General features: G+C 45.1%; 1 protein-coding gene across 1 annotated transcript in view; it reads right to left on the bottom strand.

Annotated features, from left to right (window-relative positions):
• Positions 1-13,088, bottom strand: part of LOC135519379 (rab3 GTPase-activating protein catalytic subunit-like) — a 47,510-nt gene that overhangs the window by 19,289 nt on the left and 15,133 nt on the right. Inside the window, exons 13-17 of the mRNA XM_064944571.1 lie at positions 12,810-12,973; positions 12,136-12,246; positions 11,670-11,842; positions 9,329-9,383; positions 4,117-4,500 (exon numbers count right to left, since the gene is read on the bottom strand). Coding sequence (XP_064800643.1) covers positions 4,117-4,500; positions 9,329-9,383; positions 11,670-11,842; positions 12,136-12,246; positions 12,810-12,973 — 887 coding nt within the window. The remainder of the gene's footprint in view (positions 1-4,116; positions 4,501-9,328; positions 9,384-11,669; positions 11,843-12,135; positions 12,247-12,809; positions 12,974-13,088) is intronic.

Here is a 13,088-nt window from a genome sequence, read left to right as displayed (position 1 = left end):
AGAAAGACTGATGACATGTAGAGGTAGGTGGTGGTTGGCCAAACTCCACTTGCTTGATGAGTAACCTTGCTTGAGACACTGGAACTTGAGTTAGCCAGGGCTTTAGCTCAGAGGACTAACATTGTCTTGAGTTGCATAGATTACCCAGTAGGTTTGTTATGTACAAAATAATCACTATTGTTCAGATAAAGCTGCTAAAGAAAAGACCCTAATTTTATAGAATCCTGATTCTGCTCCCTGGCTTGTAATAACTCCCTAATAGCCATTACTTACACATTCTATAACCTGCTTTAATTGGCCATTCCTGCCTTTTTCATTGCTGCCATTAACAACTGTTTTCCAGCACAAAGCAGGCTTATATAACAATGGGCTCCATACAACACCCAAAGGATTTCTGAGCGGAAGTAGCCCAATGTAAGGCTGCTGTACCTACCTTTTTAAACAACGACCGCATACCTCTAAATGCAAAAGGCCACACCATGCAATCATGAATGGAAAACGGGGGGGCGGGGGGCAGAATCCAACTGTGTCTTTCTTTCTTTACCATCACAGCCTCTAATGCATTCTACCCAGTGGGCTCAGACTGACTAATGCACAGTCGGGTCTGGGAGAAAGAATAGACTAAAAGCCTGTCCCCTCCTGAGCAAGTTTCTAGTGAAATAAAGAAAGACCTGAGTCAGAGGGGACCATTAGCTGCGGCTCTTGAGAGACCCGTGTCCTAAATTGCACCCCATTCCCATATATAGTGCACTACTTTTGAGCAGAGCCCTACGGGCCTTGCCCCTTGTCAAAAGTAGTGCACCATATACAGTATAGTATGCTATTTCGGACACAGACAGAGTGTGGAGAATACAAACAGGGCAGACAGGAGCGGCGATCAAAAAACACTTTACCCAGACTAATTAAAACTAGGGAAGGAAGGTGAGAATGCCGAGCAGAGCATGAGTAGTAGTAGAGCAGAGGCATCCACCTCATTACAAATAGTGGCAATGCCATGAATCTAAAACACCCATCTCTGCCTACCCGTGCCCCCCTTCTACCCTGCCCCTGCTGTTTAAAAGTTCGACAGAGAGGGAGAAAGAGAAAAGAGGGAGTGCGGGAGAGAAAGAGAGAGAAAGAGAGCGCGAGATAGCGAGAGAGAGATTGACAGGGGTGTCAGAGAGGAAATGGTTGAAAGGTAATAGAAAGAAGAAAAAAAACAGACAGGCGAGTAGAGATGGAGACAACAGATCCAGACAGAGACAGAGCAGCACAGAAGAGCAAACAGACGTACAGATAATCGATGGATGTAGGAAGAGAAAGAGAAAGAGAGAACATGTCATTGAGAGGACAGACAGCGAGAGAAAGAGAAAAGAGAGAGGAAATGGAAAAGGACCGAGGGGTAGTGGGAGTGATATATGAGAGACAGAGACACAAAAGTTTGGAGAATGGTGTGTGGATAAAGAGGGAGAGAGATGGAAAAAGGCAGACAGAGAAAAGACAAGTGCAAAAATCCCCGCATGATACACCGAGACAGCCGGAGACTGAGGCCGTGTCTAAGACTTGACAGTTAATGAATGCACTTTTTGTATTCTTTAAGGACACATCATGCGTCTACAGCTACATTTAAATTTATCCACCATGTCCACAGTCAGTGTTGCCAATTTAGCGACTTTGTCGATATATTTAGCAAGTTTTCAGGCCCCCTCCGGTGACTTTATTTGTAAAAGTGGATAGTGTCAAATTCAGCTACTTTTCAGGCTGCTTTCGGGTGTTTCGACAGCGAGGACTTCTCTGATTTTAATAGCATCTTGCGACTTTCCCCAATCAATTCTGTCGCAAACAAGAGTGAAAGAAGCTGTCTGTACAACAGAAGTCATTGCAACGGTTCAGAGACAGGCAGAGAAGCACAGGGGCGGAGGGGGGGTGCAAGGCAAATTAATCCACATTTTGTCAGGATTTTCCGCACTATATTCAAATGCCTGTATGTCGTCTGCAAACAGTGGAATAGGCTAAATATTATAACACAACAACTTCATGGTAGTAGCTAACTACTGTAGCTAGCCAGCCAGGTAACCTCTGTGGCTAGGCAGCAAGCAAAGCTAAAGGGATTGCAAACGGGTTAGAATAACTCTAGAAATAGTCGTTAGCTGGCTAGAATTCACAAGGCCAGCAAACACGTTCCTCACACGCTAGGAATGTATTTCCGCAAATGTTATAATGAAAAGGTGCCGCTCTTTCCCAAAACCAGGGATCATCATTGAGATTCAGCCGGGGGACAATTCTTTCTTGAGCGGATGGTCGGGGGGCCAGAACATGAATACAAATAATTGCAAATTGACCGCAAGCAGCACAAACAGATATGTTTAACTAAAACATAATCATTTCAAACCTTGCTTACATTTGTATACGATCACATCTTGTCTCTATTATGCGTGAGAATACTAGGGAACAGATTTCAACAATTAAAATCCCTTGGTGCTGATTTCCTGGGGACTTTTACAATCTTTTATGTCCAACAATGAAAGTTCCACACCCAATTATTATTACACACCTCCTGAAGGAAAATGGCTCGATAAGGTGGTCAGCCAGATCTGAACACAATCAGACCACAATGACACTTCAGCGCATCTAGACCTGTTCTTCGTATTCTGATAGCAGAAGTCAAATGTAAGTGTCAATTGTAGACACGGCCTGAGACTGTGTTGTGTGTTAGCAGACACAAGCTGTGTGAAAACGTTGGGCCCATCTAGAAGTGCTGACACTAGTTTATTTTACACTCACACACTCCATCCATCTCTCCTCCACGCAGCACACAGTCAAATCCGTTCTCTTAACACGGCAAGGCGTCCGTCCTCGCCCACCAGCTGCAGCGTCTGCTGTGTGTGTGTCCGTGTACTGGGTCTGTGTGTCTTCTTTGTGTGCGTGTACCATGTATATATCCGTGTACTGTGTGTGTGTGTCATCTTTGTGTGAGTGTACGGTGTATATGTCCGTGTACCGTGTGTGTGTGTGTGTCATCTTTGTGTGCGTGTTATGTATTTGTGGATAGATAGCAGCTTCAGACAGCCCGGGCCACCATCTCCATTCCTGCGTCTCACCTCCTAGTGTTAATCATTGAACAGTGTCAGCCTCAGCCCTGTGCATTAATTAACTCTACTATTCATCCCAGTCTATAATTGATGAGGGGTAAAGGAGCTACACATCTCTCCAGGCTCGCTCTGGGCTCACACACATAGCAGGGAATGTAGAGGGAGGGAGGTAGCACTATCAGAGAGACTCATAGCATAGAGCACATGTGCCAAACTCGTTCCACGGACCAACGGTCTGCGGGTCTTCGCTCGTCCCTTGTACTTTATTGATGAATTAAGGTCACTAATTAATAAGGAGTGTCTCTTACCTGGTTGACTAGGGCTTAATTGAAAGGAAAAAACATAAACCAGCAGACACACTAGGCCCCGCATGGAATGAGTTTTGCACCCCAGGCATAGAGGCTGATCACCAACTGGAAGAGGATATAGCCAATTATAACAAAATGTTTTGTACCTGCCCCCAAATACCTTCTACAATAAGAGGCTGAGCACAACCTTTGCTGAGTTGAGTCTGTCAGGCTAAGTTCCACATCATACTGCTCTTGGCTTTTACCATACTTACTACGATGAACCCACAGACATTTAAAGCTAATTATTGGATTTATGTTACAACCATTTCTTAAAAGTCTGTGATAATGAATTAGGCACTATGTGCAGTGTGTATTGGTCAGGGCAACTGTGTTATAGTGATTTATGGTATCATAGTAACAATGAGTCACAGTATCACTACAACGTAGTAATGAATAGTTCAATGAGTCACAGTATCACTACAATGTAGTAATGAATAGTTCAATGAGTCACAGTATCACTACAATGTAGTAATGAATAGTTAAATGAGTTAGTGGTGCATATTGTACAGTACATCTGCCATGGCTGTCTATCTGTCTAACCTGTGGCATTGTTAATGACATGGTCAGTATGTGGACATATTGGTCCTAGGAATCATTTTACAATGATATGCACTGTACACCAAACATTAAACAATTAAAGGGTGCTTGAAGCCACCATGAAGATTGAAATGGCTGTGTGTGCTTGTGTGTCTGACCTGAGTAACAGGGATGTACAGGGGTTCCTGGGAGTTGAGCAGGGTCAACTTCCCGTGGGGGTGGAGCCGACCGTCTGGCTTGGCCACTTTGGTCCCGCCCTTCTCTCCTTCTGTGGACCCAGCCTCCTTCATCTCCTCCGTGTCGCTCAGGCACTCAAAGAACTCGTCCTCGCCCTCGCTGTCACTCCACGAGTCCCACGACTTCCCAGGAGACACCTCTCTGCCCATCTCCGCACTCTCTGGCCCCAGGCGCCCATTCTCAGTCCCGGTCGCCCCTGAAACCTTCCTCTCCCTCCCTCTCTCCCTCTCCTTCTCCTTCCCTCCCTCAGCCGTCTTCCTTCCATCATCCCTCGCTCTCTTCCTCTCAATGCAGCAGTTGAGCATCTGGGGGGCAGAGACGGACAAAGAGTGATGAGTGCAGGGAGTCAGGGAAACAGCAGCAGATGGCAAGCTTTTGGGCGGTGTGTGTGTGTGTAATTCTATCCGGTATAACCCCATCCCTTTGCCCCTTATCGAGCCATTTCTCATCATCATGTCCCTGTGTGCCCACACTAAAGTCTTCTCTTCCTCCTACACTGAGCTCCAAACGTCTACCTAGTGCAGGCTGCAGCACTTTATTACTATGAATAGAGTCACTTCCTGCTCTAATACTGATGCATGCCCAGCCTAGGTGTGTGTGTGTGTGTGTGTGTGTGTGTGTGTGTGTGTGTGTGTGTGTGTGTGAAATGGAGAACAGAGAGAGAGAAAGGGGAAAGAGAGCAGAGAGGTAGGTAGGTAGAGGGAGAGAGCGATACAGAGACAGACTCAGCTCTCTGCCCAGTGCAGCCTGGGCACCTCTTCCTCTTATTAAAGTGATTGGAGATAAAGTGGCTCACTCCGCCTTTCCAGAAAGATATTACCTCTCCTTCCTTCCCTCTCATCCTCGCTCACACTCTCTCCGGACATCTTTATTACCACCTCTCCCTACTTCCTTTTATCTCTTCCTCTCACTCTCCTCAATCCCTCCCTCCCCCAGGTGAGGCGTGGGCAGCTGAATAACAACACTGTTTATGGGTCTGGTTCTGTCTGGGGCCTCTGCAGACATCTGGCTGGGCCGTGGGGAGTAGGGCTGGCACAAAAGTTGACTGGATGACCACAATGCAGCAGCAGGACAGATAGAAAAATAACTAATAGAACAGGCCTGGAACCACTGCCTGGTATTGAAATGATTTCCAAAGTAATGTAGAATGTTCATTCAAATGATGTTTAACTGATTTTTTCTTTTGGGAGGGGAGGGGCTGTTCTATTCATTCTATTTCAATGGCAGCACATGCAGTCAGGAGCGGAGAAAATGTGTCAAGAGCAACCCGAACAATTATAATATACAATACCAGTCAAAAGTTTGGACACACCTACTCAATTCCAGGGTTTTTCTTTATTTTTACTATTTTCTATATTGTAAAACAATAGCAAAGACATCAAAACTATGAAAAAACAAATATGGAATAATGTAGTAACCAAAAAATGTAGCTACCCTTTGCCTTGATGACAACTTTGTACACTCTTGGCATTCTCTCAACCAGCTTCATGAGGTAAGTCACCTGGAATGCATTTCAATTAACAGGTGTGCCTTGTTAAAAGTTCTGTTTGTGGAATTTCTTTCCTAATTAATGCGCTTGAGCCAATCAATCCATCATTCCTTTAAGAAATTAAGAACATTTCAAGAACTTTGCCATTTTCTTCAAGAGCAGTTGCAAAAACCATCAAGGGCTATGATGAAACTGGCTCTCACGAGGACCACCACAGGAAAGGAAGACCCAGAGTTACCTCTGCTGCAGAGGATAAGAGAGAGTTAGAGTTAACTGCACCTCAGATTGCAGCCCAAATAAATGCTTCACAGAGTTCAAGTAACAGACACATCTCAACTTCAACTGTTCAGAGGAGACTGTGTGAGTCAAGCCTTCATGGTCGAATTGCTGCAAAGAAACCACTACTAAAAGGACACTAATAAGAAGAAGAGACTTGCTTGGGCCAAGAAACACGAGCAATTGACATTAGACCAGTGGAAATCTGTCTTTTGATCTGATGAGTCCAAATTGGAGATTTTTGGTTCCAACCGCCTTGTCTTTGTGAGACGCAGAGTAGGTGAACGGAAGATTTCTGCATGTGTGGTTCCCACCGTGAAGCATGGAGGAGGTGGTGTGATGGTTCTTTGCTGGTGACACTGTCAGTGATTTAATTAGAATTTAAGGCACACTTAACTTCTTGAGTGTAGGGGGCAGGATTTACATTTTTTGGCTAAAAACATACCCATTTGAAACTGCCTATTTCTCAGGCCCAGAAACTAGAACTAGTATAACAGAACTGATATTGCAGGCGATGCCTTGCCTCCATTTAAATGGATATCAACCAGATTCCTTTTCCTATGGCTTCCTCAAGATGTCAACAGTCTTTAGACATAGTTTCAGGCTTTTATTTTGAAAATAAGCGAGAATGGTCACATTGTGTCAGTGGATAGCTGGGTGTTCGCAGGGTTTTTCTTGAGCAACAGAGTAGAGTAGCCATTGTCTCTTCCTCTCCTATTGAAAAAGCGACAGTCCCGGTTGATATATTATTGATTATATATTTTAAAAACCTGAGGATTGATTATAAAAAACGTTTGACATGTTTCTGTGGACATTACGGATACTATTTGGAATTTTTGTCTGCGATGTCGTGACCGCTCGAGCCTGTGGATTTCTGAACATAACGAGCCAAACAAATGGAGGTATTTTGGATTAAAAAAAAAAAATCTTTATGGAACAAAAGGAACATTTTTTGTGTAACTGGGAGTCTCGTGAGTGCAAACATCCAAAGATCAAAGGTAAGCAATTTAATCTATTGCTTTTCTTGACTTTCGTGACCAATCTACTTGGCTGCTAGTGTTTGTAATATTTTGTCTACTGAGAGAGATGTTCTTACATAAACGCTTGTTATGCTTTCGGCGAAAAGCTGTATTGAAATCTGACACGCCAGGTGGATTAATAACAGGCTAAACTGTGTTTTGCTATATTGCACTTGTAATTTCATAAAAATTTAATATTTTTAGTAATTTAATTTGAATTTGACGTGCTGCAATTCAGTGAGTGTTGTTGAAAATGATCCAGCTAAAGGGATGTGTGCGCCAAGAAGATAACCGGCATGGCTACCACAGCATTCTGCAGCAATACGCCATCCCATCTGGTTTGCGCTTAGTGGGACTATAATTCATTTTTCAACAGGACAATGACTGAAAATAAACCTCAAGGCTGTGTAAGGAGAGTGGTGGAGTGCTGCATCAGATGACCTGGCCTCCACAATCACCCAACCTCAACCCAATTGAGATGGTTTGGGATGAGTTGGACCGCAGACTGTTGGAAAAGCATTCCAGGTGAAGCTGGTTGAGAGAATGCCAAGCGTGTGCAAAGCTGTCATCAAGGCAAAGGGTGGCTGCTTTGAAGAATCTCAAATATAAAATATATTTTGATTTGTTGGAACACTTTTGGTTACTACATGATTCCATTTGTTATTTCACAGTTTTGATGTCTTCCCTCTTATTCAACAATGTAGAAAATAGTCAAAAGAAATAAAGAAAAATCCTTGAATGAGTAGGTGTCAAAACTTTTGACTGGTACTCTAAGAATATTTTGAAGATAAATACACAACACAGAGGATGAGAGGACGAGAGTACTAAAAACTAAATAGAGTACTAATGGTCAATAGGGAATTGTCAAGGGAAATAGTTGGGTCTCAGTTCAACAGCTGTTTAGAATCTGTGGAATGTCAGTCCTGTACTCAGAGCTACGTTTTCATTGGTCTGTACATTGAGTCTGTAGCAGGATCCTTGTTATTTGGCCATTGGCCAAGTTGTACTATAAGGACTTCTGATTGGTCAACTCCAGGCTAGGATGGGGGGGGGTTACAAATGGCATCCTGTTACTTTGTTCTACCTCCCAGCATAACAGCTATGATTTTTCCTTCTGCTTTGGGGGTTGTGTTATTGAAGTACAACAACTGCAAACAATACTGTATATATTTATTTTCTTGCTATTCAAACGGTTATTATGGTGACTGAGGTCATTTGGCAGGCCAATTACTGTCATCCAAAATGCCATGACCGTCACAGCCCTAGGGGGGAGACACTCCTACCTGCCGACTCGCTCTCTCCTACCTGCCGACTCGCTCTCTCCTACCTGCCGACTCGCTCTCTCCTACCTGCCGACTCGCTCTCTCCTACCTGCCGACTCGCTCTCTCCTACCTGCCGACTCGCTCTCTCCTACCTGCCGACTCGCTCTCTCCTACCTGCCGACTCGCTCTCTCCTACCTGCCGACTCGCTCTCTCCTACCTGCCGACTCGCTCTTTCCTACCTGTCGACTGGCTGGTTGGCTAGCTGCCTCTCTCCTACCTGTCGACTGGCTGACTGGCTAGCTGTCTCCTACCTGTCGACTGGCTGATTGGCTAGCTGTCTCCTACCTGTCGACTGGCTGGCTGGCTAGCTGTCGCTCTCCTACCTGTCGACTGGCTAGCTGTCTCGCTCTCCTTCTCTCCTACCTGTCGGCTCGCTCTCTTTCCTGTCGGCTCGCTCTCTCTCCTTCTCTCCTACCTGTCGGCTCGCTCTCTTTCCTGTCGGCTCGCTCTCTCTCCTACCTGTCGGCTCGCTCTCTTTCCTGTCGGCTCGCTCTCTCTCTTATGTGTCCACTCACTCACACCCTCTCCATCATAAACTTACGGCAGAGGCATGATTATCAACAGTTCTACCTTATTCATCCTATCCTCTCCAGGATAAATTGAGACTCAATTGAGTGAACACTCAGAGGAGCAATGTACACCTTTTGTACTTCCAGTAAAAATGTTTTTACATGCTATCGCTACCAGACTAATATGCAAAACCAAAACACACAGAAAGATAAAGATCCTTGTGTACAAGTTGCTGCTACCACCATCTTAATCCATCATTCCTAAACAATTTATTTCTGCAGATAGTTTGCTTTGTGCTGGATTAATGCTTTCATGTAGCTATTGTTTATGTTGGTGTGTGGGGCTTACAGTGGTTTTTATCAAAGACATTACAGAGAGCTTTGTTGTTGTTGCAGGCCTTAAAGAGGGAAAACTCTGACAAAGCTTTTTTTTTTTAAATTAGGACTGAGTAAGCAGTCTTAGTAATAATCATGGTGAGGTCTGTATGTATACAGTTGATAGACTGGGCTCGTCACCTGGAGTTTCTGATGCAGGAGACAGCAGCGAAGGTCTGGAGGACCACTGGCCAGTCTGAAATAAAAGACAGGGAAGGGGATAATTCAGTATACAGTCCCGGTGTATACCCTCAACATCATTATTGATGGGATTCCGGTTTGGGTTCAATCCAATTTGATGAGGGTTCAATCCAATTTCTATTTCTATTCCCTCTGTAATCAAGTGCAGTGTTTCCCCTAGGATTCTTTTCAACAGCGGTGGGAAAGGTAGCAGGAGGGGTGGGTCTTTGCTGCAGGGGTCCAGGCGCATGCCCCCAGGAGATTTTCTTGTAGAACGACTTTGAGAAGGTGACAAAAAACAACAACATTTGACACCAAAATGCATGAAAATTAAATGATGTTGACACCATATTAAATATAACTGATGGGAGCCAGTGCACTGTAGGGATATGAGCAAGCGGTGGCTGTGCGCTTATGGTTCTGAATCGCGCCACTGCTCGCTACAAATATATGATGTAACTTGTTTCTCTGATCTTATAGGGATAGTGTGAGATTTTGGGAATTACCATTTTTTGACTCTGCGTGCAAGTTTGAACAAAATTGAAGGTAGTTTCACAAGCCATTGCTAACTAGGGCAATGACTTGAAGGCTAGGGGAACAGCTAGCACGTTGGTAGTCTACAGGCACAGCTAGCATGCTAGATGTTCCCATAGACATGCAGTCATTGCGCGTATGATAGTTAGCAACTTCCTTCAAACTGCACGCAGAGACATAAAAATGGTATCCATGAGTTCATCTGACTCTGGATAAGTAAAGAAATGGCTTAGTTGCCAAAATGTCAAACTATCCCTTAAAAACAAAATGTAAAAGCACACTGCTGCTAAATTAATATATAGACTCAGCAAAAAAAGAAACATCCCTTTTCAGGACCCTGTCTTTCAAAGATAATTCGTAAAAATCCAAGTAACTTCAAAGATCTTCATTGTTTCCCATGCTTGTTCAATGAACCATAAACAATTAATGAACATGCACCTGTGGAACGGTCGTTAAGACGCTTACAGACAGTAGGCAACTAAGGTCACAGCTATAAAAACTTAGGATACTAAAGAAGCCTTTCTACTGACTCTGAAAAACACCAAAAGAAAGATGCCCAGGGTCCCTGCTCAGCTGCGTGAACGTGCCTTAGGCATGCTGCAAGGAGGCATGAGGACTGCAGATGTGGCCAGGGCAATAAATTGCAATGTCTGTACTGTGAGAAGCCTAAGACAGCGCTACAGAGAGACAGGACGGACAGCTGATCGTCCTCGCAGTAGCAGACCACGTGTAACAACACCTGCACAGGATCGGTACATCCGAACATCACACCTGCGGGACAGGTACAGAATGGCAACAACAACTGCCAGAGTTACACCAGGAACTCACAATCCCATCAGTGCTAGGACTGTCCGCAATAGGCTGAGAGAGGCTGGACTGAGGGCTTGTAGGCCTGTTGTAAGGCAGGTCCTTACCAGACATCACCGGCAACAACGTCGCCTATGGGCACAAACCCACTGTCGCTGGACCAGACAGGACTGGCAAAAAGTGCTCGTCGCTGACGAGTCGTGGTTTTGTCTCACCGGGGTGGTGGTCGGAATCGCGTTTATCGTCGAAGGAATGAGCGTTACAGAGGCCTATACTCTGGAGCGGGATCAATTTGGAGGTGGAGGGTCCGTTATGGTCTGGGGCAGTGTGTTGCAGCATTATCGGACTGAGCTGATTGTCATTGCAGGCCATCTCAACGCTGTGCATTACAGGGAAGACATCCTCCTCCCTCATGTGGTACCCTTCCCGCAGGCTCATCCTGACATGACCCTCCAGCATGACAATGCCACCAGCCATACTGCTTGTTCTGTGCGTGATTTCCTGCAAGACAGGAATGTCAGTGTTCTGCCATGGCCAGCGAAGAGCCCGGATCTCAATCCCATTGAGCACGTCTGGGACCTGTTGGATCGGAGGGTGAGGGCTAGGGCCATTCCCCCAAGAAATGTCCAGGTGCCTTGGTGGAAGAGTGGGGTAACATCTCACAGCAAGAACCCAGCAAATCTGGTGCAGTCCACGAGGCGGAGATGCACTGCAGTACTTAATGCAGCTGGTGGCCACGGCAAATACTGACTGTTACTTTTGTTCAGGGACACATTATTCCATTTCTGTTTGTCACATGTCTGTGGAACTTGTTCAGTTTATGTCTCAGTTGTTGACTCTTATGTTCATACAAATATATACACGTGTTAAGTTTGCTGGAAATAAACACAGTTGACAGTGAGAGGACATTTCTTCTTTTGCAGTTTAGTTTGTTGCGTAATAAATACGATAATGGTCTCACCCGTAGACGAGGTAGTTGTTCTCCCAGCGGTATCTCATCTCAAGGACAAACTCCTGCCAGAGGTGAGCCACCGCCCTGACCCCTCCATGGTAGAAGTTAACCAGACACACACACAGAGCCAGGCGGTATGTCAGACTGTCACTAGGCGCAGACTTCAGCTGGTTGTACAGGTTCTGGATGGAGACAGTTGACAAAGAGAATGCAATCAGGATGCAGTACTACAGAAAATTACACTAATCAATCATGGATTTTCTGAATGTGTAAGTTAAACAATTGAAAATTGTATTTGTGAGTTTTGTTCAGTAAGGAACAATCTCGTTCACACTGAAAAAAGACGAGTGCTTTTATCAGACAAGTTCAGGTATTGAAATGTTTTTTTGGAATGTCATGCCTACTGAACACACCCCTGATGTACAATGTCTGTCTGTGAGAACAATAGTGAGATAGAGATAGAGGGCAGACATACATAGTCGTCAGACTCCTTCTCTTCTGGTTTCCCATCAGTATTCAATTGAGAAGCCTTGCTCTCGCTGTTCTCTGATGATGACTTGTCTATGGCGGCGTCTGGGAAGAGATACTGAGAGACACACACAAATATGAGCTTAACCATTCTCTTACATAGGGAACATCCATTCCATTTCACCCTTTGGACAAAAAAAAACCCCTCAAGGAACAATTCTGCTACGAACAGAGTCTGGTTTAAATGTTTTAATCACCTCACTGACTCACCACTGAGCCTCTAACAGTGTGTGTATCCCAAAATGGCACCCTATTCACTATTCAGTCCAATACTTTTGACCAGGACCCATAAAGGCCCTTAGGGGCTTGCCAATTGAGACTCCAAGTGTCTTCACGGCTGATTAAGAAACTGTTCCACACAGCAATGCCAGTGGAGCCTGGCTGCAGACTCAGCTCCCTTTCTCTCCTCTCAGTGAATGTCTGGAGCTCTCTCTCTCTCACAGCCACTGAGGCAGAGCCACTTGTGTACTATGTCAGAAAGACTAAATCCCCATAAATCCTTCAGAGGGCTGCAGTAGACATCTGAGCAGGCCAAACACATGGCCTAGCATACCCATCAAAACTGATGCATTGTTTATATTGGGTTTCACTGTGTGTGTGTCTATGCGTTGCCCCTCTCACCAGCAGTATGGAGTTGAGTACATCGTTGCTGAGCGGTGATTCGTCGACGCGGCGGTGGCGGCGGATGCGTTTGCGGGCGCTGTGCACCATGTTAGAGACAGACAGCTTGGGGATGGGCACGGCCGTGGGCTCTGTCAACTTAGACAGGGCATGGCTGATGTCATCTGTAACGACAGGGGAGGGGAGGGAGAAATTATACACAGGGAGGGAATGAGGGTGGGCTCTGACAGAGAGAGCATATGCTCCCTTCACATGCACCAGCAAACAAACAAAAATGGA

This window comes from Oncorhynchus masou, chromosome 29 (assembly GCF_036934945.1).
Source record: "Oncorhynchus masou masou isolate Uvic2021 chromosome 29, UVic_Omas_1.1, whole genome shotgun sequence".
Classification (NCBI taxonomy): Eukaryota; Metazoa; Chordata; class Actinopteri; order Salmoniformes; family Salmonidae; genus Oncorhynchus; species Oncorhynchus masou.
Note: the sequence above shows the minus strand (reverse complement) of the source record. Positions and strands in the feature narration are given on the sequence as shown.